Genomic DNA, 25,789 nt, shown 5'->3' on the forward strand with positions numbered 1-25,789 from the left:
GATCACCCAGCTATGCAGCTGAAAGCAGTTTTATTATTATGAACACATTAGTTTTGTAACTGTGAAGGCACTGGTTTGGCTTTTGCTTATCTTATGCTCCTAGAACCTCTTGCATTCAGCAGAAAGCGGGACCGGTGGATTAATGATGACTCTATATCTTGGTTTTGACTGGTCCTGGCAGGTGTTACTGTGCATTCACCAAAGTCCTTTACTGAGGATTTTAGTATTTAGGCTTCATTCAATCCTTGTGAGGTATGTTATGATTGGAGTATGATACTGTGTTAGGATATTTCCCCAGAGAGATGAAAGGACCCTTCCCTCTTAAGAGAGGTGCTTTGCCTATTTCCACAGTCTGTGGGAAAGTTAAGTTGGAACAGGTTGCTTTTCTAATAAGCTATGTTTTTAAATTTTGGTTTCTTCTCCAAGCTGAACAAATGTCCCAGCTGAAAACGGTCTTTCTTACCATTCATAGTATGTTCTGGGGAGACTCCTTAGTGCACCTAGAAATGAGAGGCTGATGCCACTCCAGGCTGCACACCAATTTTGTAGATCTTTAAAATTCTGTTTGTACCAACTCCCTCCATCCTCCTGTGTATCCCACCTGCTCATCTTTCAGCTCCCCATGACTAGTTAAAAAAGTATCAAGTTGGCCAGAAAGTTATTTCATTTCCCTATAAGATGTTATGGAAAACCTAAATGAACTTTTTGGCCAACCCTGTACCTACCATTGCTCACGCAGGGAAATGCTGCTGCTGCTGCTAAGTCGTGTCAGTCGAGACCCCATAGACGGCAGCCCACCAGACTCCCCCGTCCCTGGGATTCTCCAGGCAAGAACACTGGAGTGGGTTGCCATTTCCTTCTCCAATTCATGAAAGTGAAAAGTGAAAGTGAGGTCGCTCAGTCATGTCCGACCCTCAGCGACCCCATGGACTACAGCCTTTCAGGCTCCTCCATCCATGGGATTTTCCAGGCAGGAGTACTGGAGTGGGATGCCATGGCCTTCTCCAGGGAAATGCTAGTCTTTATTAAAGTCATTGCACCCAGCAGTAGTCTTTGTATGTGTGTGCACAGTGCTGGGCTTTGGGCTTCCGTTACTTTCTTACATTATTTCTTGAAGAATATTTCAGCATTATAGAAACAAAACTTTACTCTTCAAAACAAGTTGATAAATTGCTTTTTATTAAATGTACAAGTGCCTAAGAGTTAAACTTGAGAGGGGGAAAAACTATTTTAGTTACAGTTTAATTGCTAAAAAAAAAAATCTCTTATATAATTAAAAGCTGCCTTGTGCTGAAACTAGCAGGTAAAAAGCATGGTAGAAACTGTGGTTCTTCAGTGAGGACCACACGCTGCGTATGCTGTTTAAAAGCTGCTGCCCCATCCAGTCCCCCTCATCCCCTTACACTGCTTCATTTGTTTTTTTTTTCATAGCATTTCTCACCTTCTAATAGTCTGTGTCCCTTACCGATTTATTGTTTTGTCTGATCCTCCAGCTTGACCTCATGTACAAAGGGAAGCATCATGAAGGCAGGAGTTTTTGTTTGTTTTGTTCATTGCTGAGGCCCCAGCTTCTGGAGCAATGCCTTGCTACATAGTAGGTGCTCAATAAATATTGGTATGAAATAATTGGAGGAGGTAATCTTTAATAGAATAGATATCTAGGGATTAGAATTGGAATGACAAGAAGAGAATGTTATGTTCCTGGAGCTAGTATTAAATTAGGAATCGGATTACTTAACTACTTTAAGGGAAATAACATTTGTGAACAAACTCAAGGATTGAGTTTTAATAATTGGGATTAATTGAGTTTTAATAATTAGGGTTAGTTATCCTAGATTAGAGAAATGATAGACATCTTATAGTATGTAAATATGAAGGAACATTGAATAAAGATAGATGACTAACTCTTATTCATCTTGAAGAGAGCAGAGAAATAGGCTGAAACTTCTGAACAACGAAAATAAAACATGCAGAAGAATTTACTGATTCTAAGAACAAACGTTGGAATAGGTAACCAAAGAAGGATGGTTTCTCAGAATGGATTTTTCGGCACTGGTACCATATTGGAGGCAATGGTGAGACTGGAAAAGAGCACAAAGCCGGGAGTGAGAAAATCTGGTTGTATCCAGGCACTTACTAGCTTTTCCTAGTTTATTTCCTTATTTGCGAAAATGGGCACTAATGATTCCTGCCCAGTAGATCTCACAGGGCACTTGAGCAACTCAAGTGAGAGAATCAGTATGAAAGCACTTGGAAAGTCGTATGCTGCTGCTGCTGCTGCTAAGTCGCTTCAGTTGTGTCCGACTCTGCAACCCCAGAGAGGGCAGCCCACCAGGCTCCGTCGTCCCTGGGATTCTCCAGGCAAAACACTGGAGTGGGTTGCCATTTCCTTCTCCAATGCGTGAAAGTGAGAAGTGAAAGTGAAGTCGCTCAGTCGAGTCCGACTCCTAGCGACCCCATGGACTGCAGCCCACCAGGCTCCTCTGTCCTTGGGATTTTCCAGGCAGGAGTACTGGAGTGGGGTGCCGTTGCCTTCTCCAGGAAAGTTGTATACCTCTCTACAAACATAAGCAATTGTTAATGATTTTATTTTATTTTTGTTGTTGTTGTTGTTGTTTCATCTCCTGATTTATTAACTAGTCATAGGCCCCATCAGTGACAGAGGCAGTCTCACTCTTGTAACAGTAGTTTTAAAAGTATGATTGTAACTCAGCTATAGACATTAACATGCTGCTGCTGCTAAGTCGAATCAGTCGTGTCCGACTCTGTGCGACCCCAGACCCCATAGACGGCACCTAATAGGTTCCTCCGTCCCTGGGATTCTCCAGGCAAGAATACTGGAGTGGGTTGCCTAATGATTTTACAAAATCGTCCCCATAAGTGATTTAGATTCTTGGAATCTGAAAGTTGGATTTAGTGGTTATCTAGTTCAGATTTTTAGCTATTGAAAATAACTCTTGTTCTGTCACTCTTAATGAATGGGTCATTGCTTTTGTTTCAGCGTTTCTAGTGCTGTGCCACTGTTGAACAAGCTCAAGTTATTGTTTATGTTCATCTAAAATTGCCTATCTTCAGACTTTAATTTATTAACCTAGTTTTGATCTTTGGAGCTCAGAGATAAAGCTGCTCCCTCATTTGTATGACAGCCCTCCTGTGACACCTTTATTTGAAATCTTCATTTCTCACCTTGAAATCACTGTAGCCACTTAACTAACTTGTGCCATCTCCCATTTGTCTTTCACACTTGCAGCAGATTTATTTAAAATAGACATCTGATCATGTTACTCTCTTTAAAACCTGTTCCTATCTCCCGTGGTTTCAGGATAAAGTCTGACATTAGCTAATAATAGTTACAACTACCATCATTGAGCATAGACACTGTACTGAGCACTTTATAAATATAATCTCATTTAATCATTACAGTTACTCTATATGATGTCAGGGCTGCTTTTCTGCTAATTTACTTTTAATCTGCTCTTCTCTCCCTCTAGTATGAAATATAAGGTTCTTCATAATTTAACACATCAGACTCATTTCCAAGTTTAGCCTATACACCCAATACTCTCCTCCTTATCCCAGACTACTTGTGGTTCTCCAAACAAGTTGTTTGGTTTCACAACTGCATGCCTTTCATTACGCTGGTTTTCTCTGTCTAGAGTAGCCTAACTGTCTCAATCCAGTAAATTTTTGCTCAGCCTTCAATGACCCATACGGTTTTCTCTCATCTTTATAATTGTTTACTGGAGGTATTTTTTTCATTATTTTCATTTTGAAACAACTCTGATTTCCTTCCTCCCTTCATTCCTGCTTGCCTCTCTTCCTTCCTTTCTTGAGGTATAGTTGTTAATACAATGTTATGTTAGTTTCAGGTGTCCAACAATGATTTTTTTAAAAAATATATATTTATTTGGCTGCACCGGGTCTTAGTTGCGGCATGTGGGATCTCGTTCTCTTAACCAAGGATCATACCTGGGCTCTCTCCTGCATTGGGAGCAAGGAATGTTAGCCATTGAACTTCCAGGAAAGTCCCCCAACATAATTTGATATTTGTATACATTGTAAAATGATCACATTAATCACGTATCTCATCAGGGATTTTGTCTGCCATATTTGTATTCCTAATACATAGTACTACTACTGCCATAGTGCCTGGTGCCTCAGAGGGGCCTGGTGAACAAATGAAGGAATGAATGACATTCCTAGGAAGTGTTCTTTTGTTCAGGTTAAACTCTTATTTCACTTTATTATCCATATTACAGTTTCTGGGTCCCTCTTACATCCTAGCCAAGCTATTCTTAGGCTTTTCATATTTCACATCAGAAAATATTGTATTTTGATGACTAGAGGAAGTAAACTGCAACCTTCCAAAATAATTTCTATTGAAAAGTGTACCAAAGGTACAGGTGGTCCAGCTGCTTCCTTAGGGAAGGTTCTCATTGCATTAATTTCTCTGTCTGTCACAGAGAGAGCTGCTTATGATTTTGAAGGGGTGGAGGAGGGTGGGAATTGGTAAAGAGTAGGGTATTTCTATAACAGATATTATTCAGTCTTATTTCCTAAGATTTTGTTGTAACTTAAGATATCTTGCTACAGTAGACAGAATTGGTAATAGCAACTTTTAAAAACTGTCATTAGCCACCTCCTTGCCAGGATAGAGCCCTGACCACCTAAGAAAAAATAAGCAGACAGCACTTTGTACTTGTTTTTCTCTTTTACCTTCTGTCACCTCAGGAGGTTACTGTCTTCTGCCCACTTTACAGGTCATTGTAGATATAAAGACCACAGATTTCCCCTTCTGTTATGAGTGGCTACCTAAGACTGCATAATACCCCTAGGAGTCTTAGTCCCTTGGGGTGTAGACAGAATTGAAAGGCAGAAGGCCTGATACTAATTCCAGGGGAAAGGGCACAGTTCTTGTCCAGAATTGAAGGCAGGAAGTTGGGCAGCAGGTATCTGTCAATTCCAGAGTTCATTCAGAAGCGATTTAATCTTTGCTGCTGAAGTAGATCAGCAATGCCATTTGCCTGTCTAAAAATGAGATTACCCAAGGATTCTCTTACAAGAAGATAAATTATTTGTGTAGCAGCAGCTCCTGGCCTTGCATAATGTCTCTTCGTCTTACTACCACATGCTGGTGGTACAGGGAGCATCTCAAGCATGGTGCTGGGGTATGGAGATCAGGCCACAGTGCCTTACTTAGGGCGTCCAGGAGAAATTTAACAACTCTTAGCAACTCTCAGCCTAATGGGCTTGGTTATTGTTAAAATCCATCTTTATCAAAGGAAGCATTGGTTAATGATTTTTCTCTTGGCCTAACATGCCTGGGCATTAGCTGGAATTGCCTCGTGATTTGCAGTGGGGAAGCCATGAGAGCAATTTCTTGTTTGTCCACAAATTAGCATTAGCAGTTTCATTTGCAGATTGAAGGAGCAGGAGGAATGGGCCCTTCGCCAGTTGCAGCTTCCCTCTGACTAGGGCGTTAGTTCAATTATGTCCAATTAACTTTTATTGCAGATAGTGGTGATAATTACTTGCAAGTCAGTTTTTTGGCTGCAGTTATCCTAAGGCTGAAGTATGAATTTAATGGATTTTAATAACCAGAGTGACACATTTCGCACTCCCCCCCCCCCCCCCCGCGCAGTTACTTATTTTTCCAGACTTTTTTAAAGAGGAGGTCAAAGCATTGTAAAAATCCATCTCAGAATTAAAGCATACTGTCCTTTTGAAGAGCTGTGTAGGATCATATTTTAAAAGAATCTATTAAGAACAGCCTTAATGGCTTTTTATATTCTGAGATCATACCCTTGAGTTCATTGCTGCTTATCCTGGGAAAATAGACTGAGATGGAACTAAATGTCATTCATAGCAGTATGTGCTTGTTGTAAGATTTCTGTAATTGGCAAGGTGCATTTTAGTCCTCTGTTTGCATTGGAAATTCTCTTCAGAGTGCAAAAGAAAACTTTTGAGCACTTTTAAAATCAGTAGGACACTGAGGATATGTTTCTTAATAAGCTCTATAGGAATTTGTGATTTTAATAGAAAGTTGCATAATATATTTGGAAACAGTCCTTGCTATGTAGAAAAAGAGGGAAGAAACAAAAGAAAATCGTTTGTTTTTCTCTAAAGATGGTGAAGTTCCTTTGCTGTTTCCTTTTCCCTATTGCTGTTTGATAATTACCCTGAATGTGCTTGTAAGCAAAATTTTCTCTCTTTAACATGAGAAGACTGAAGCTGATTCAAGCTCAGGTTGTTCCTGGGTCTCCAGGTGACTTGCTACGGCTTTCATTTTGAACGTCGTTCACCTCAGTGTCCTTTGTTGCTAGGCTTTCTTCCCAAGGGCCCGTCAGTCGCCTTAGGATAAAAGTTTTGTTGAGGATAAATTGCCAAGGAGTGCATTTTAAGAGTCTGCTTTTGTTAAAGTAAGGGAAGGGCAGATCCCTGGCAGCCCAGTGGTAGGACTCTGCACTTTCATTGCCACGGGTCTAGGTTCAACCCTTGATGGGGAACTAAGATCCCACAAGCCTCGCGGCCAGAAAAAAAATAAGGGAGGAAAGTTCATGGCTGCTTGGAGACAGGCTGCCATATAATTGTTCCTCCTCCAAAACTTCCATAATCACCCTAAATAATAAAGAAGAGGAAAGGATGAGTGATAAACATCATCTTTGTACTGCTTCAAAGGTCTTCATTGATTGTTACTGAAAACCTTTCTGCTGTAGAATATCTAAGACTCTGCCTGCCAGCTGCCATTGGTGTGAAAGTGGAGAAGCTGGTAACAGTTGCTACATTTCAGGAAGTCTGGAGATAAAGCTTATGATGTTATTTGAAACTTTTTATATAGTGGGAGGAAAGAGTGTTAAAACTGTGTTCCACTCCAAAAGGTTTAAGAAGGTTTTCCCTTGGAGCATAGGGGAGTTACATGTGTTTAGAACGAAGGGCCTTGAAAAAACTTATTAAAACATGAACTTGGTGGGAATGTTAGCGAATGCCAGGCCTGAAGAAAGGAGGATCATTAATAGTGCCTCCTTTAGGATAAGACATTTTTTTTGGAATCTTTCTAAAGAAATTCTCCATCTTCAGGGTAGGAGAGTTGCGTGAATGCCACTTAGGGGAAGGACTGCCAGAACAGAGTTGAGGCTGGGAGAGAGTTGTTAAGTGCAGACACAGGAGAAAGTATTATTCGGATAAATATTGAAAAGAAATTAGAAGTTGATGAGGCAGAAAGATACATACAGGAAACCTATTCCAGATGGCAAGCACCCCAGTGTGAGTACTCACCAATTCAGAGTTGAGTCACCTGCGTTAAAACACAACGAGAATGGTTTCCAACAGACCACTCTCTTCAGCTCTTCTTTTTGATCTCTTACCCTCCTTCAGATTTCAGCACTGCTATCTTGGTTATTTTTGGTTTGTTTGTTTAACAATTATAATAAAAAAATTCAGAAACAATCTCAAATTTATAGAAAAGTTGCAAGTACAGTACAGAGTACTTTTCTTCCTTGAATCATTTGAGAGTAAGTTGCTCACTTGATTCTCCATCATCCCTGAATACTTTAGTTTTTGCAAAGAGTATTCTCCAACATTATCACAATGCAGCCATCAGAATCAGGAAGTTAATGGTGACAACATTACCATCATATAATTATCAGCAGCCCCCTCAAATGTTACTAGTTGTACCAGTAATGCTCTTTATTACAAAAAAATACCATACCTTGCGTTTATTTCTTCTGTCTTCTTGGTCTCCTTCAATCTGGAACAGTTTTTCAGGCCGCCTTTGACGTTCATGACTTTGACAACTACCAGCAGTTGTTTTGTATAAAGTCCTCGGTTTGGAACTGTTTAATGGTTCTTCATGTTTAATCTAGGTTGTACATCTTCAACAGGAATATCACAGGAATGATGCTGTGCTCTTCATTGCATAATTTTCAGAAATGCAGAGTTTTTATTTGTCTCATTACTGAGAATGTTTGATCACTTGATTAAGCTGGTTCCTTATAGGCATTTCCAGTGTAAAGTTACTCTTCCCTCTGTAATTAATATTTTGGGAGGAGACAGTTCAAAACTGTGCAAACATTTTCTTTTAAGCCTTTCAGTTTACTAGTTTATTTACATTAGTATGGGCTCATGATTTCCTATTTTAGTCAACTTACCATAGCTCAGTTGCTAAAGAATCCGCCTGCAATGCAGGAGACCCCGGTTCGATTCCTAGGTTGGGAAGATCCGCTGGAGAAGGGATAGGCTTCCCTCTCCAGTATTCTTGGGTTTCCCTTGTGGCTCAGCTGGTAAAGAATTCTCCTGCAATGCAGGAGACCTGGGTTCGATCCCTGGGTTGGGAAAATCCCCTGGAGAAGGAACAGCTACCTACTCCAGTATTCTGGCCTGGAGAATTCCATGGACTGTATAGTCCATGGGGTCACAAAGAGCTGGACACGACTGAGCGACTTTCACTTTGACTACATTTTATTAAATTCAGTCTATCTTTATTTGTTTTGATATTCAGATTATCTCAGATTTTGCCAGTAAATCAAGAAAAAATATTTAACTATATGTTTAACCTGAAAGGTGCCTAAGTGATTTACTGTCTTTTTATTGCAAGGGGTTGGTTGGCACTAACCCAGACTAACATCCTATGAATAGTGGTAGAAAACAAGTCTCTAATTACTCTATTCCTAGTGTATGCCTCCTTCACTCAGTGTATCCGCTCTGTGTTCCCTCTGATTTCTGCTGTGTAAACTTCTCTTTCTGGAGCTTCCCTCACCAGTTGAGCATCCTGTCACTTCTGTCTTCTTTGACATGTCACTGTTACTCTTTGAGCACTTCCTTTCCTGCGCTGTAATATGTACCAGCCTCATCTAGTACTTTCTCTGCCTCAGCCATTTCTCCAAAGGCCTTTGTTTCTGTTAGTGGAGAATTTAGTAATTAGAAGCCGAGATCTGAGCAGACGCTGTTGGGGCTCATTGCTGTTGAATGAGAAGTAGTCACCGCGTCTGCCCCTGCTGGGGTGCTCTCACACCACTTGGGTTCTGGCTCCCCACGTCAGGGCTCACCACTTGCAACTTTGTGGGCACTCTCCTCACTCTGCACTCTGGGCACCTTCTGTTTCTTATCCAATTGAAACGACCTGACAGAGGGAACTGGGTGAAATTTGGTTAGGACACTTAGTTGGTGAGGGAGACCTCAGAGCGAGAATTTGATAGAGTAGAAATTAGGACCTTGAATGGGTGTGCCGAGTGAAGGAGGCATGTACCAGGAATAGAAGAGAACTTGTTTTCTGCCCCTGTCGATAAGATGTTCAGTTGGTAGTGTTAGCCATTTCTTGAAGGTATCTCTGAGAAAAAGGAAGGCAGATCGTTTGGATATCTGTAAGATAAACCATATATTTATATAATTTTTTCTGATTCACTCAATGCTAAAGTAATCTTGAGTTCAATTGTTCTGTTTGGGTGGGACTTAATATTTGGTATAAGACTTATTTGACCAGTTAGAACCAGTCACCCACGGACAAATAACAGTGCTGAATGATTATGGAATTTCTCAGGGCCAGTCTGCTAATGGGTTGATCTGTGAATGAGTTATGGTACCTTGTGTCCTTGAAAAATTTAAAGAACTATATTGTGAGTTTTTGTTTTGTTTCCCAGGCAGTTCCTGAAATGAGGAAGCCTCCTAAAGCTAAGTTCAGAATCTTATTTTTGTGGGTGTTTAGCTATTAATGGAGAAGGCACTGGCGTCCCACTCCAGTACTCTTGCTTGGAAAATCCCATGGACGGAGGAGCCTGGTAGGCTGCAGTCCATGGGGTCGTGAAGAGTCGGACATGACTGAGCAACTTCACTTTCACTTTTCACTTCCATGCATTGGAGAAGGCGATGGCAACCCACTCCAGTACTCTTGCCTGGAAAATCCCATGGGCTGCCATTTATGGGGTCGCACAGAGTTGGACACGACTGAAGCAACTTAGCAGCAACTATTAAAGTATTCTTCTAGCACAGATAGGGACTGTCTCTCTCTCCTTCCTTCTTCCTATGGCTGTAGCCAGTATTCTGAGTTTTATTAGCTAGCTGTGGGAGTTCACAGGGCATGGGAGGAGGGTTGTTCTTCTTCCTCAGTAAGCTGTCAGTTCCTAGGTCCTTTGGAGGTTTAACAGCCTCTCCTGCTTTCAGAGACACCTTGAGATTCAGAAGCTTGGTAATTCCTTGGGTATGTGGAATAAAGCTTCAGGTGATAGTGCTGCTGCTGCTAAGTCGCTTCAGTCGTGTCCGACTCTGTGCGACCCCAGAGACGGCAGCCCACCAGGCTCCCCTGTCCCTGGGATTCTCCAGGCAAGAACACTGGAGTGGGTTGCCATTTCCTTCTCCAGTGCGTGAAAGTGAAAAGTGAAAGTGAAGTCTCTCAGTTGTGTCCCAACTCTTTGAGACCCCATGGAGCCTCAGTGAAATGGCAAGGTAAGATCTTTTGATTTTCACTAAGGCTGTAGAAACCCTCCCCCAAAGTTGTTATACATTAGAATTCCTCAAACTCCTCTACTCAGGCTGGGGCAGAAGTGTAAGTCGCTCAGTCGTGTCTGGCTCTTTGGGACCCCATGGACTACACAGTGTATGGAATTCTCCAGGCCAGAATATGGGAGTGGGGGCAGAAGGAAGGACCTAAATGAACAGAACGTATTAGTGTGTCAGTCATGCCTTGTTCTGTTACCTTAATATCTGCCTGTTGCCACACTAACCCTGGATGGCAGCAGACTAGAGATACAGTGAAGGGCAGTATGTTTACTGTAGCATTAACATTCCCTGCCTGCCCTGAGTTTATACTGAAACTACACTAGAAACCTAAGGCACATAAGCTCGAGGCACTGTGCACAGAGAGCTGGTTCTAAGAAAGTAACAGGCCCAATAAATACACAGTAGATAGAGTAGATGCATGGCCGTGAAAAAGCGTGAGCTCCTTTTCAGCCTTGAACTCGGAACACCTTAAAAAGCAGAGAGATGCTTCCTGTCAGAGGTCTTGGTCGGCTCTGTGATGCCCAGATTCCATCATCGTGTGAGTGTCAAAGTGGAAACCAACTTAGAAAAGGTATGAGTTGAGAGTGTGTTCAGAGTTAGTCAGGGTTGACTTCTCCCATTCAGGAAAGAGCCTGAGAACAGGAGGGGAAGAGTTTCCTGAACAAGGGTAGCTTGAGAACGAGAGGTAACTGTTGGTCATTACTTGTAGTATTCTCTGGTACACTTTTCCTCAGTGTGAATGATAAAGCTTTCTCCTGGGAAAAAGTCTGACCACTCAAACCTAAAGCTTTCCTTTGCCTTTATGCAGTCTTACTCTGGTTATAGTTGTTCCCCCGGTCCTTTTTTTTGAAAGGAATTTTCACTGAAAGCCATTTCCGAAGTGTCAGACTAGCAAAGGTCTAATAGAGTTGCAGAGTGAAGAGCTGATCTGTAGCAGGTAGTTCCCCAAATCCATAGGAGAGTCAATAATTACATTTACACTTAAAAGACAAAGCCATGGCCTAGAGTTGTATGTTTTTGTTGTATATAATAGTGTAGGAAGAGGGCTATGGTAGGTGCTCAATAAATATTGGCTTGAGCGGCAGCTGTGGTATGGTGCAGCATTTTCTGAACGTCCTTGTGCCCACAATAAAGACTGCATCCCAATAAATACGCTCATAATTTCAATAGCTGGGACAGAGTCATGAAACAATAAGCATTCTTAACTGTTACCTTGTGGGTTTTTTTTTTTAAGCTTGTGGATTAGAAAATATTTGTCTGATGGAATGAGCTACAGGTGTGGGAGTTAAGACAGAGACTGTCGTGTGAGGTTCACCGTCCCAGCTGTGTGTCACTGGACAAGTTACCTCACCTTTCTGAACCTAGGTTTCCTAATCTGTGGAAAGGGAATGATACTTATTCCATCTGGATTAAAAACTTGCTTTCAGTTTCAAGTGAAATAATGTACGCAAACATGTTTCAAAGTGTAAAGAACTATAGAGTCTAAGAGGGTGGTTTAGTTCTGGTGGCAAAATAAAAAGTGGCCTGGATTTTGATTGTACGATAGATCAGCCAACATTTGAACAGTGTTCACACTGGTGTCCTAAACACTTGAGTATATTAAACTAATTTAGTCCTTAAAATGATCCCATGAAGTAGGAAACATTTTACAGATGAGGTTTCCCCCCCCAGGGTCACACAACTGGTAGGGAGCAGAGAGCTCAGTCTTGTCTAGTTCTGATTCAAACCCAGTCTTGTCTCGTAGCCACTTTGACATTGTGCCTCTTGTTAATCCAGGTTTCTTCAGGTAATTCGAGCTGCACTGGACGCTTTTTTGTATGTGAATTTTCTGCTGTTGAAACCTTACCAGAAAATGACTGCCCTTGCCACCCAGTTTTTTCCTAAATTCTGTTGACTTCCTTGGCTCTCTTGGTTTTATAATCCAAGAAATGAAAGCTGAGTAGAATGATATCCTAAACTAGATAGTCCAGGAGTGAGAATTCATCCCCACAGACTGCTGTAATGCATTTAGTGGTCAAATACAAATGACTTCATAATTTTCATGTCTATATAATAAATTTTACAAAATTATTATTATACCATATTTATGTATTATATGTACTCTTTAAACCCAGCACTTATAAGCATTTTTTGTCTTTAGATAGTCTTTAATGATATATATTTAATTTGGGAGGCTTATACTAATTTCATTAGATGAATATCCCATAATTTATATAATGATTTCCTTGCCTTTGGACATTTAGATTGTTGGAGATTTCACACAATTATGAACCATACTGTAGTGAAGAGAGTTGTGTGTAAATCTTTGTTTACATTTCTGATTATTTCCTTAAGTTAGGCTTTTTAGAAGTATAATTATTATATCAAAGAGTATGAGTATTTAAAAAACTTATTTTTAGAAAGTGTGTCAATTTAGCATCTCACTTTAGTGACTTTTCACTGAATCCATGACTTGGTGTGATTTAGACTTTTTTTCAAACATGTTTGTCAATTTTTAAGCAAAAAATGTCATCTGTTTAATTTACACTTCTTTAATTATTAGATAGTTGTACCATTTCCTTGTGTGTTTGGAGTTGCTTACATTTCTCCAACAATTGCGATGGAATTCGTGTCTTCACTCCACTAACACACACTCATTCACATGTTGTTGCTGTCTCCTTCCCTGCTTCCATTCATAACTCTTCAACACCTGTTCAAAATTGCATTAAAACGTTCTCTGCAGTTTTGACAAACTACCCTCTTAGTATAAATCAATGTTACTCAGTACATAGCAAAAATACGGGTTTATAAATTTCTCTCAAATTTTCTAAACACAGCAGTGAGCTTTGGGTAATGCAGTTTAGACCCAGAAAAGGGAGACACCTGGGCACCAGGGTGAAGAAACACACACAGACCCAAACACTCTCATTTAGACTTGTTTTAGAATAATACCTTGTAGTTCTGTGCTCGAAATGGAGCAGCTTATAAAAAAGAATGAAATAATGGCATTTGTAGCAGCAGAGTTGGACCTAGAGATTATCTTACAAAGTGAAATAAGTCAGAAAGGGAAAGAGCAGGGGAGTTCCCTGGTGACCTGGTGGTTAGGATTCTGGACTTTCACTGCCACGGCCTGGGTTTGATCCCTGACCATGGAACTGAGGGTCCCACAAGCTGTGTGGCACAGCCAAAAAAGAAACGAAAGACAAATACCATACGCTGTCACTTATATGCGGATCTGAAATATGACACAAATGAACTTATTTCTGAAACAGAATCAGACACAGAGAACAGACTTACAGTTGCCAAGGCAGGGGTGGGGGGCCGGCGAGATGCATTGGGAGCTTGGGATTAGCAGATGCTAACTATTATTATATATAGAATGGATACACAGCAGGGTCCTAATGAAAAGAGTATGAAAAAGAATGTATATATATGTAGAACTGAATCACTTTGGTGTACAGCAGAAATTAACACAACGTTTAAATCAACTATATTTCAGTAAAATAAATTTTTTTTTTTAATGTGGCAGGCTTTCTAAATGCCCTTAAGTCTCTTAAATCTCCGTCACCCTTCAAACTTGAAAGCCAGACTCTAGATTGACGTAGAGGCCTCCTCTGGGCCAGCGAGTCCCTGGAGAACGTGGCCTGCGTGCAGAGGGAGGAGGAAGGGCCTGCATAAGCCGCGTGTTTAGCTGCTCTTTGAACACATGCTTGCCAAGGTTTTTAAACAGCCTGCTACATTCTTAAAATTCTTTTTCCATGTTGTGGCTTTGATCTGTAAGATTACAGAAGCTATACTGAGGACCTGCCTTTTTTCATTTTATCGGAATAAATGCCTGTCTATGGTGTGACTTGTTTTAAGCTCAGTCAGTGCCTATTAAAGGACTTTTTAGACACTCTGAGCCTTAAAATCGCACCCAACTTTGATATCTTTCCTACAGATTTCCTTTTTTAACTCAGTTGCCTCAGTTTCCCCGCCTGAGTGTGAGAGCTGTGCTTCTCTAGCAGCTTTTCGTGAACTCATGGGGGATGCAGGGCTTTGAAGATTAAAAATTGCCACATAATTATAGGTTATTTGTTGAATTATATTTCATCTGAGTAATAATCAAAAGCTTTCTGATTTGGCACAGGTTTCTACAGGAAATTGTAAAAGGAAAAAATCCATTATTTGTGTATTATTGCAAGGAAGCGGTTTCTTCTGATTTCTTATTATCTCTTTGTTTTGCTGTGCACAGTCCCAGGTACTTATGAGTAGAATCCTACCAACCTGACAGCTCTGCTTGTGATTATGAATGTGGTTAAGTACAAAGGTTGTCAGTCTTTCTAAAATGGTTCAGCTTAAGTTACAGTGATACAGCCGTTAGGAAACTGAAGGCTATTACATGCAGTGACTAGAAACTGCAAATTCTGATTTAGCAGCTTGTAACCTTCATTTCACATTTTTAGGAGCACTGATTTCTACCTAATGGTAATTAATGTACAGAAGCCAGCGGATACTTTTCAATACAATGCAGTAGTAGTACCTGGGCCTTTTTTTTTAAGCACCTAGGTAGTTTTTGTCTCTTCTGCTCTCTCATTCCCAGAGTAAAGGCACCTGTGTACACACCGGCCCAGACACTTTTTGGCACTTCGGTTATTCATGTGTTTCAAGGACCTAAATTCAGATTAATTCCAGACCCTGGGATTAAAGTATATGCTATTCTTTTGGAATGTGAGCCAGCAGTATTTATTAAACATCTGTTACCTGAATAATCTTGGTCCTGACCCTGTAACTGGGAAGGATAAATAAAAGATAGTCTTCAGAAGCTCAAGTTGAAAGGTTAGAATGTCCAGGGCAAATACTTTCTTGGGACCTGAATAACAAATTCAGGAGAAAGCAAGCACTTGGGTCCTTAGATGAAATAATGAGAGGCTCCAGGAAAGAAAGCTCATGCTAAAGAAAGCACTGGCAGAGAAAGCACCTTTAGTGACACGGTGGTGGGATGGGGTGGATAGGAAAGGAACAGGACCTTTTGTGATGGGTCTTAAAGGGTAGTTAGAAATAATGTTTCCAAACCCCTTGAGCCTCATGTGTTCAGCTTTGTGGAGGTGGTTTGCAGCAGGGGTAGTTCTGGGCTTGCAACAAAGTTAGTCCAGAGGGAACGTCCATCTTTCTCGCCTGCTCCTTCTCCCAGCTTAGAGCTGTGAGGTCTCAGTTGCTAGTGATAAGTCCCCTATTGTGTTAAAGATAGAGAAGAAAGATGCCTTTGAGCAATGACTGAATGTTATTGAGATTGGGTTAGTAGTGAAAAGTACAAGAGAGTTGGAAGTTGCCAGTTACCTGGACTGACAGAATTATTTGTTTGAATAGATGGTTTTAGTGACACAGACCTTAAATATGACTGGTTCTGCAGAGTCTGGTTTGATGAACATGTAATATTTTACCATCTTTGTCCCTGTTTATTTTCCCCAGAGCAGTATTCCCTTCGGTTTTTAACCTAATTTCTTGGACCCCAGGAGTAAAGGAATGGGGAGTAGGATGAGAATTCTACCCCCATTATTGAAAGGCAGTCTTTTTAGATAAGCCTTTACCTCATGGATGAGAAAACTTAGTAGTCAAAGATAGTGATGACTCTTAATGAATGCAGTTTCTCAGGGTTAATCATACTCTTTTAAGATGCATGGACTGAGGATTTTCACTGTTGGGTATATTTTATAAAGTGGAATCTGATAACAAGGGGGCATAACATTTTCTTTTTTTACTTGGGATTTCAGAGATGGCACTGCTCTCAATTTCATTTTTTTAATTAAAATCCATAAATGGCAGATTTAAAATTTTGAACCAGAGCATGAATCAGAAATTGGGTTTGTCAACCTTTACTTTTGGGGAGGTGGTAATTCTTTTTGAAATTGGGGTTGAAGGCAGAGAAAGAGAAGGAAAGCAGGAGAGAGTCTTGGAAATAAGGGTACTGGAAGGCACGAGGCTGTGGGTGGGAGACTCTGCTGGGAGGTCACGACTCTCCATCACTTCACCCCCGACTCCCAAGTAAAAAAACCTTTGCTAGTATTTTCTCTCCCCTCCTTTTCCCACTTGGAAAAAAAAAAAAATGAAGAGGAGTCTTTCTTTTCCTCATTTTCTACCCTCCAGTGGTCGTTAAGCATGAACAGGGACAAACAGTACAGGCAGCTGCGGTGCTCCTACCGGCACACACCTGTCCTAAGGCAGAGATGGCCCTTTATCAGATGCTACCCAGGAAAGCAGAGTGTGACCTCACAACTCTGATAGAGCCTCTGTTAACCTCGGTGAGGCGGGGGAGGTGTGGGGGGCACGGATGAAAGTCCATTTGAATTTTCCCAGTGGGGTCAGAGTTTTGTTCCTTAATTAGAGGTCGTCTGGGAAAAGCCAGCACTTGTGCAAATGCCCCAGGAGGGTCTGAACACCTTAGTTCTGTGCTCACTGTGATACTGTCGTCCCCCTGCTGAGGGAGCAGACCAGCTGGTGGTAGGAAAGCTGGCTGAGAGCGCACAGAGAGGCTCTGCAAGGAGATCTTTTTTCTTTCCCTGTGATGTCTGCAGCTCATTTGGCCTGAGCACCAGGTTGCTACTTGATGCTGTTCAGAAGTCAGGATTTGAATTTTGAGGCCCTTTCAGAGAAGGTAGAGGTAATGTTGATTTCTGGGTCTAATTGTGCATGTGGAAGTTATCAGCTATAACTTATATTGGAATATACATTTAAGAAAAAAGCCAGATGGTAATCAAAATGTGTGGGTGGCTTGAAGTTTTTAAATAAAAGGCTTGTACTCAGCTGCCAAGCTTCCAGAGAAGTGCTTTGTACAATGCATTCCTGCTTTCGAATGGCTTGTGGAAGCAAGTTGCTTCCTTCCTATTTCCTCACAACCCTCGTGAACCTTGCCACGTTCTCTGTTTTCCCTGCCCTGGCAGAAATTGATTCCTGACTTCAGTAAAACTCCTCAGGGGGCTTGAAGATTTCCTTAGTTCAAGAGGCAGTCTTTTGGAAAAGATGACAGGTCCCTGAACTTGCAAAGGAAGTGTGCACAGACAAAGGGCTGTGCTCTTGGCAGCCCAGATAATGCCAGTAAGGGCTCAGGAGTTAGACTTGCTGGGGGTTCTGGCTTCCCTGGTGGCTCAGAGGTTAAAGCCTCTGCCTGGAATGTGGGAGACCCGGGTTTGATCCCTGGGTCGGGAAGATCCCCTGGAGAAGGAAATGGCAACCCACTCCAGTACTCTTGCCTGGAGAATCCCATGGAGGGAGGAGCCTGGTAGGCTACAGTCCATGGGGTCGCAAAGAGTCGGACACGACTGAGCGACTTCACTTTTCTGGTTGGGAACATGATCATCGAAGGTCCCAAACTCTGGGACTGCTTCCTGCTCAGACTAAAAACTGACTTTCTGGAGTCTTTACAGAACTCACCTCTTAGTTTTGTTCCTTTGTTTGCTGTCAGTAAATCACTAATGCCTTTTGCCACAGTTCAGCTGGCTTAATTCTCTCCTGTTCTTCCTGTTGAAATCCAGAGTTGTGGCTTGAAGGGCAGTATGTTATGGTCAGCTCTTTAGGATCCACAACCCCCACTTGTCTCGTGGTTGCAGGCATCAGGATTTACTAGGTCTATCAGAGATTACAGTGATCATTCGTAGATTAGTTCCTTCTAAAAAGTACAGGGAGAGAGTGTATCTGCAAAACACCTGAATGAATGTGTTTTTTGTACCTCTGTCATCACAGTCTCTTGGCTTTCCAGGTGAAGTACAAGGCCTGGAAGTGGGAGTGTGCTTGGCTCCAAGGAGACCACTGTGACTGGAATTAGAGTCAGCAAAAGTGTCAGAGGAGGTTAGAAGATAAGGTCAGATACGTGATAGTAACAGATCATTGAAGGCCTTGTGGGCCATGTTAGGATTTTGTATTTTATTCTAAGCGAGAGTGGAAGTCGTTGGAGATTTTTGAGCTGATATGGTTTCCAATTAAAAAAATAAATTACTCTGGCTGCGATGTGGAGAATAGATTGGGTGATAGGAGCAGGGGTAAAACAGAGAGAGAGGTCATTTGGAAGGCTGTTGTCGTAATCCAGGCTAGAGATGATGAGACAAGTGAAAGTATTGCCTACCTCCAAGAAAGGTTGGGAGACCTCAGAAAGAAAACGTCACTAAAGCCCCTCATACAGCCCTTTGCACGAAACTAGGCTCCAGGATTTGTTAATTCTCTTCCTTTCCTTGGAGTTTGCCCTCAGCTGTATTAGGACCATAGGGGAGAGGTTATTAAACAGAGATCAGCGTTCACCAGGGAGGGTTGTAAGCAGTGCCTCAGTCGTTTGACCCTAACAGAAGACTTTTTATTTCTCAAGGCACTGCAGTTGGCACACTGTTCATTCTGTCATCCCACCCACCAGAGACCTGAAAAGACCGAATCTGTGCCAGAACTCCGGGGCAGCTCTGTTCTCATTGAGGCTTTCACGCTTCAGTTCTTTCTACAGTTGCTATCTTAGACACAGTCTGAGCAGCCTCTTTCACAAAGTATCTTTTCAGCTACCTGGCCTTGCAAGCTGGAGCTCTCTGATGCTCATTGTGACAAGGTAGTTTTCACATACCTGAGAGGACCCTTTAAGGGAAAGAAAGAGGTTTTGTGGTCTTTGTTTAACATTTGAGCTTCCCCTTCACCTCTCCCAACCCCCCAGCCCACACCGTTCCTTTTTTGTTGTGATCTGAAAGCTTTAATACCAAGCCACCCTCATTTCTGGGGTTTGCAGTGTGGGAAAGGAATTCAGTATGATTTAGTACATTACAGTTGTTTGGGAAACGCGTGTTCCCAAACAGGTGGTTCCTATACCACCCTGAACGCGCCTGATCTTGAAGTTAAGCAGGATCAGGCCTGGTTAGTACTTGGATGGGAGAGAAGCGTGGTCCTTGGTACATGGGGAGCTTGAATTGTTGACAAAGCTTCCTTCCCTCCAGAAGGCTAGTCAGTGTTTGTTTGCTTGGGCTGTGTGTGTGTTGTTGGAAGACTTCACTGATGAAACCATGCCATCTTGTTACAACATCAGAATCACCTGCCCAAAGAGGGCTGCTGGCAGCCTACCACTTTCTTGATTTACCCTGGGAGCAAAGCAGTTTCTTTTTCCTTTTTTTTTTTTGGCGGGGGAGTGGGTAGGTCTGGAGGTCTAATTGTGTGAAAGGCCATAGGAAGGTGAATCCCCAGAAACTTGCAGACAGAATTTGCTTTAATAGTAGTTAGTCTTGTCTCCTAGGATGCTCTTATTCCTCCTTCTTTTTAAAAATAAGTTCAGGTGAATTCCCTGGTGGTCCAATGGTCAGGACTCTGCCCTTTCACTGTCGAGGGCCCAAATTCAGTCTCTGGTTGGCAAACTTAAGATCCTGCAAGCTGAGTGGTACGGCCAAAAAAAAAAAAAAGTCAGCTCAGATTACCGGGGTCACAAGTTGGACTTTGAGTGTCTTTGTATCTCATATACTGTACTGTCTCTGGAAGTGTCTGGCTGCCCCGGCCCCCAGCCAGGTCTCTGAATAGATTGAGCTGGGCCCCATGAGGATGAGCTGTCTTCAGGAATGCTGTTCTGTTTTTAGGGAGAAATCGTCTTTTCCTTCACCTCAGTTGGACTGTGCCCTAGCCTTTCTGTGTCTGCCTTAGCTGGGGCATGGAGGAGAGCCAGCATACCATTTATGTGGCTGCCACGTGGGCTTACCCAAAAGCCGTAAGGAGAGGCAGCCCATGGGAAATACAAGCGTCAAGAGAGTGCGTCTGTAGCTTGTGAACATAAAGACCTTCAGTTGTTTGTGTAGATCAGTATTTTCTAGTTTTTATTTTCCCCATCCAGGCACCTGTGCTGACTGAAATATTTGAGCCATAGCAATCGTAGAGAGCAAATTGTTTCTACAGATAAAGACATAGATATATTTTCGTCCTACATGCTGCTAATTAAATTGCTTATCTGTCTAAACTTGGGCCTCTGCTGCTGCTATCCGATGTCCCTGGTATCTTCTGGAGTGAGTTGCTCTGTGTTCCGTGACCTTGTTTTCTCTGTTGTTGCAGTGTGAGTGGCTGCCTCACGTTGTGTTGATGCCGGTCTGCCATGCTAGCCTGTCTACCAGGGCCAGGTGACCTGTCCTTTCAGCTTCTCTCTCACACGCAGATGAACACTGGACTTCAGAAATGTAAGTGATCTGGATCCCAGGGGAGCATGCGGTCCTTTATTTTCCACTCCATTCGGGTTCTCCCAGAGACGACTTTGGGGTACCCTGGCTTTGGTACCTCCAAGGTGTTCTTCAGCACAGACAGCAGGAAAGCAGCTGCGGCACTTGTCGGCAGTGCGAGGCGCTTCTCTACTCAGAGAGAGCCTCGTAATACCAGGTTCCCCAGTGTATGTCATCTTAATTTTAATTGTTGCTGATAGATGTCTGTTGAGCAGTAGGACTATATGGAGTTTTACAGCCCAGTGTTACATATATCTTATATGTATACATCACCCTTCAAGGAAGTGTTTCAGTTTGAACCCTGGGAGGAATGGAATGAAAACACACAGTCCAGATGACTTACTGTATCCCTGAAACAAACCGTGTGCACTGTTGTGTTGTTTGGAGCTCTCTGAGTGCCCTCTGCCACGGAGACAGGCCGTTCCCCCTTGGCCTTGCTGTCTGCCTTCTGAGCCAATGCCCGCAGCTCACAGCAAACAAACTCTTGCCTCCAGAAGGGACATGGAACTGTCTAGCTTTCTCAGCCTCTCTGGGCGTGTTCCTGTTAATATTCTTCCCCCAAGACGGGATTTTGGAGAACTGCTAGCTTCCTGTATTGGATTGGCTGGCGCTGGGGCTTCAGACTTTGTATTTTCCCAGACCCCTGCCCTCTGTCCCTGTGCTGTGTGAATGTGCAAGGGAGATTCTGTTCCTGGCTTATCGCCATGCATGGCGTCTTCGAGTGTAAAGATGGCCCTAAATTTGGAATGGAGTTTCCTTTCAGAGCAAAAAGGGAAAATCAGCGAGACATCTCAGCTTACCCTTTAACAGAAAAAGAGCCTCAGCAGGTTACCTGACTCCTTTATGACAGAGGTTGGCAAGCTTTTTCTGTCAAGGGTCAAATGGATCATACCACGTGGTCTCTTGCGTGTTCTCACCCTGCTCTCACGGGGCACAGGCAGCCGTAGGCAGTATGTAAACAAATGAGTGCGGCTGTGCTCCAGCACCACCCGCTACAGGAGCACAGCAGCCCAGTGCTGGCTTTCAGGCTGTAGTTTGCCGCTCTCTGCTCCATGAGATTATCTGCAGAAGTTAAAAACGGTCTGGCCTCTTGATTTCCTTTCTTTGAGAGAGAGTAAGACTCAGAGCGTGGCCAGATCTAGAATTTGGCCACTGAATGCAGCTCCCGTAACAACAGAGCTGAGGGTGTCAGTCTTGCTTCTGTGGCTGCCTGACGCAGTAGGCAAGCTCGCTGTCCCAGCTCTGCCCCAGCCTTTCTTTCTCCCGCTGAGTGCCGATCGGGTGAGGGCGTTGTCTAGGCTCTCTGGCCACCCACAGCCGCATGCTCACGCGCTGTGACTGGGCGCAGGCCTCCAGGCACACAGCTGGGGAGGGAGCGCACGCAGAAGCATGTGGTAAGATAACAGAATGCAGCTCGCTGTCTGTCTTCTAGGTCCTTAACACACGCTGACAGCTTCACCCAGAGAGGTACCATCAAGGGCTGAACCATCTAGGAGGAAAGGCAAATTGGCAGCTTTATCTTAGCTGCTGATGTTGGATCTTCACTCCCTTCTCCCCAAAGCAGCCTCCAAGTCACCTCTGCAAAAACCTCTATCCCAAATCTGTATTCAAGAATTGAGGTGTCCTTTTTCTCTGGTTTCAGGCATACCTGTCCATTTGGGGGACAGTATATTTCAATCCCTTCAACTCTCTTGTAACTCTCCTTAACTACACCTAAACTTTTGCAGAGAAGAAAACCCAGTGGTGTTTGTAAGCTCACTTGCTTGCTTCTTTGCTCTCCCAAAATGTATTAGAGGAAAAAAAAAAAATCCTGTTCTGTGATGTACAGCTCTTAGCATTAAGCATTCACCATTAAGGTGGGACAGAGTATAAACTGTCTGCTTCAGAAACCAGAAGCTAAGATGCTGCTCAGAGCCCAGGTCTACCAGCTGTCAAAACCTGTGACTGCTGTTCAGCTTTTCCCTGCTCCCATCCTAAGGAGGGTCTTAAAAGTTGCTCAAAACACGGAACTCGGTATCTAGTGAGGTGGGCATGGAGTGTGTGCATGCTAAGTTGCTTCAGTCATGTCTGACTTCTTGTGACCCATGGACTGTAGCCCTCCAGATTCCTCTGTCCATGGCAATTCTCCAGGCAAGAATACTGGAGTGGGTTGCCATGCCCTTCTCCAGGGGATCTTCCAACCCAGAGATTAAATTCATGTCTCTTATGTGTCCTGCATTGGCAGGCAGGTTCTTTACCACTAGTGCTACCTAGGAAACTCCGTGGGGTACAGATATTTATAGCTTTGTTGTTGTTCAGTCGCTCAGTTGTGTCCGACTCTTTCCAACCCTATGAACTGCAGCACACCAGGCCTACCTGTCCCTCACCATCTCGTGGAGTTTGCCCAAGTTCATGTTCTTTTTATTGGTGATGCTATCCAGCCTTCTCATCCTCTGACGCCCTCTTCTTCTTCTGCCCTCAGTCTTTCCCAGCATCAGCCTTAACAGCTCAGTATATTTTATGTTGGAATAGTCAGCTTAAGGCAGGGGAGATAGGTTAGGGCTCAGGAGAGGGGATATGTGGCTTTTTGGCCCAGCACTGTCAGTCACCTGGCTGGTCAGTCTGCCCCCGGCTTGAGCTGCCGTATGTACAGAATCATAATACCAGTCCCTTCAGACACCAGTGTTTTCTCTTCTCCCCATCCTCTTCTACATGTATAGGAGGGTGTGATGTATTTTCCCACCAAAAGTATGACTTACCTTAGTGCAGGCTGGATTAAGGGACATCTTGCCTTTGGGTGGGTCCTGCAGGGGCTAGAAAACCACAATTGTGGTTAGTGGCTGCCCTCCCAGAACTTTCCTGGATTGTTATTCTGTAACATCACATGGTTCAGGAGACCTGAGCCATTTTGGAGCTTTGTACTTGAAAAATTTGTTTTCCTCTAAGCCATCTTCTCCCAATTCCCCAGAAACTGTTGCTTTTGAACATTTGTTTCCTTCATTAAACCCCACGCCTCTGCTCCTGTTTCTCCAGCTCACAGTCAGGTGTACAGATAGGGTGGCTTGATGAAGATTTCTGGGTAGAGTGGTTGAAATGACCAAAGGTCCCTGGTCCTCAGATTGTCTTTCAGACAGCGACTGTGAATTCTTTCACTGTAGAGTCTTGGGACCTAGAACAAATAATTAAAATTAATCTTTTACTATACTCCCATATGCTTATCTGCCCCCTAGTGGAAAGATCTGGAAATGGCAAATTGGCCCAGTGACTGGATAAACTCAGAGAAACATCAGAAATATTAGCTAACATTTGTTGAGTGCTTACCATATGCCAGGCATTATCTTGCGTATTTTTATGTACGTTCCCATTCACTCTTCAATAATTCCATATGGGAGACTCATTTATCTTTCTTTTAAGCATGAGAGTGTCACTTGTCAGTGTCACATTACTAATCAGTGACTAGGCTAGAATTCACTCTTGGGTCAGACTCCAAAGCCTGTGTTTGATGCACGGCCTGTGTCTCCCCACAGGCTAGAGGCTCCTGCTGCGTAAGCCACTAGTGTCTTCTGATCTTCAAAACAGAAAGATAAACGGGGAGGTCTCCCCCATCCCCCAGTCCCTAGTCCATGGAACTTTCTCTGCTACATTTAATGCTCAGGCTCAAGTCTGGGAGGTCCTGCATTTAGGGCTTCCATGGTAAGGTTACTTTGTCTCATCTCTGGGCAGACTCAGCGAAACCTGCTGTCTTTGAATAATTACCATTGACAGTTACAGGTCCTGTTCACAGAACATTTCCTGTTCATCAGATTTTTTGATCTTACTAATTCTGTGAGGTAGGACAGCAGGTATCATTGCTGTTTATAAATGAGGAATGACTGAGCAACACTCTGAGTAATCAGATAATCAAGCCAGTGCTTGAATCCAGTCTCTTTTTTTCTAACCAGAGTCTCTGTTCTCCACTGCTTTATGCCTCGATTAATGACACTGTTGGTACCAGATAGTTAAATAAGTTGCTGGCAAAGCTGTAGTGTCTGTGTCAGCTGTGCACTTAGAGGAAGATGGTGCAGAAGAAAGAAAGGCTGCAGGGTGCCTGTGTGGAGACTGAGATGAAGTACTGAGAAAGACTCGGAAGGGTTGGGCTGAAGTCTGGTGTGTGAAGTGGGTGGTGTCAGAGCCCAGAATGTGACCTCTTTCTTGTCCAGTATGCTCATCTGTCATTCCTGAGAGTCTTCCTTAATGGGCTATAGCCCGTGTCCAGCCTCCCCGCCCCTCACCTCATCACCATTGTCAGCATCAGCGGAGCCAGGACAGAGGGAACTGGTCAGTGTAGTGTCCTGTCCCACACTCCTGATGGAGGCCAGCATACCTGTGCCTCTACTAGAAAAAACTAGCTTGAGAGTTGGTACTGACTTGGAGCAAAGGAGCTGTTGTTCAGCAAGCCACTGTACCAGCCTCTCTCAGTTGGCCTTCAAGGAGAGAAGCTTGTTAACATGGAGCAAGACTCTTCCTACATGGACGGGCAGACCTTCGTTTCCTGTCTGAATGGAAACGCAGCAGCTTCAGACTCCTCCTGTTCAGCTGAATCCCAGCTGTTCAGCCAGACAGTGTGCTTATAGGTATTTACTGTGGGTCTGCTCTGGGTAAGGAAGGCGCCACGCCAGGAGTGTCACACACTTCTCATCAGTCACATGAAAGCGCAGTGGCTGACCAGGGCAGCTTCTCATGGAGTGCTGGTGCCCTGGATTTAGGGAAATTCTTCAGTGATCCCAGACTTTTTTGGTGTCCTCTGTGCAAGAGAATGAATGTAAGATACGTCAGAAAATGGCCCCCACTTTATGAAGCCTGAAGCCCATTAAGGGTCAGAGCCTTACAAGCAGCAGCAGAACTCTGTTCTCCAGGCCTTGACCCTTCTTGCCATCTAGTGCTGCCTAGTGGGTGGGAGACTTCCAGGCCTCTCTGCCTCCTTCTGCTTCCTACCTTCAGTTGTCACTGTCACATTCATCTTTCTGCAGATCAGTCGTCTTACAAACATTGCGATTACGGATGGAGCAGGTATTCAGCACTCAGGAAATAAAGCAGAGCCTTGAATACGTTAGAATGCCTCCCAAGTTCAAGGCATTGTGCCAGCATTTCAAAATACGAACCTT

At 43.2% G+C, this 25,789-nt stretch overlaps 1 protein-coding gene across 7 annotated transcripts in view; it reads left to right on the plus strand.

Annotated features, from left to right (window-relative positions):
* FAM222B (family with sequence similarity 222 member B) overlaps positions 1-25,789 on the plus strand; it is a 54,926-nt gene that overhangs the window by 23,677 nt on the left and 5,460 nt on the right. For 5 of the 7 annotated variants that reach the window (XM_086360050.1, XM_086360056.1, XM_086360052.1 and 2 more), the window contains exon 2: positions 20,506-20,627. The exons of the other annotated variants lie outside the window; for them this stretch is intronic. In XM_086360050.1, the coding sequence (XP_086216176.1) occupies positions 20,546-20,627 (82 nt within the window). In that variant the 5' untranslated portion in view covers positions 20,506-20,545. The remainder of the gene's footprint in view (positions 1-20,505; positions 20,628-25,789) is intronic. 7 annotated transcript variants of the gene reach the window in all.

The sequence above is a fragment of the Bos grunniens genome, chromosome 19 (assembly GCF_055505025.1).
Source record: "Bos grunniens cultivar Pamir isolate PY7600 chromosome 19, Bosgru_T2T1.0, whole genome shotgun sequence".
Taxonomy (NCBI): Eukaryota; Metazoa; Chordata; class Mammalia; order Artiodactyla; family Bovidae; genus Bos; species Bos grunniens.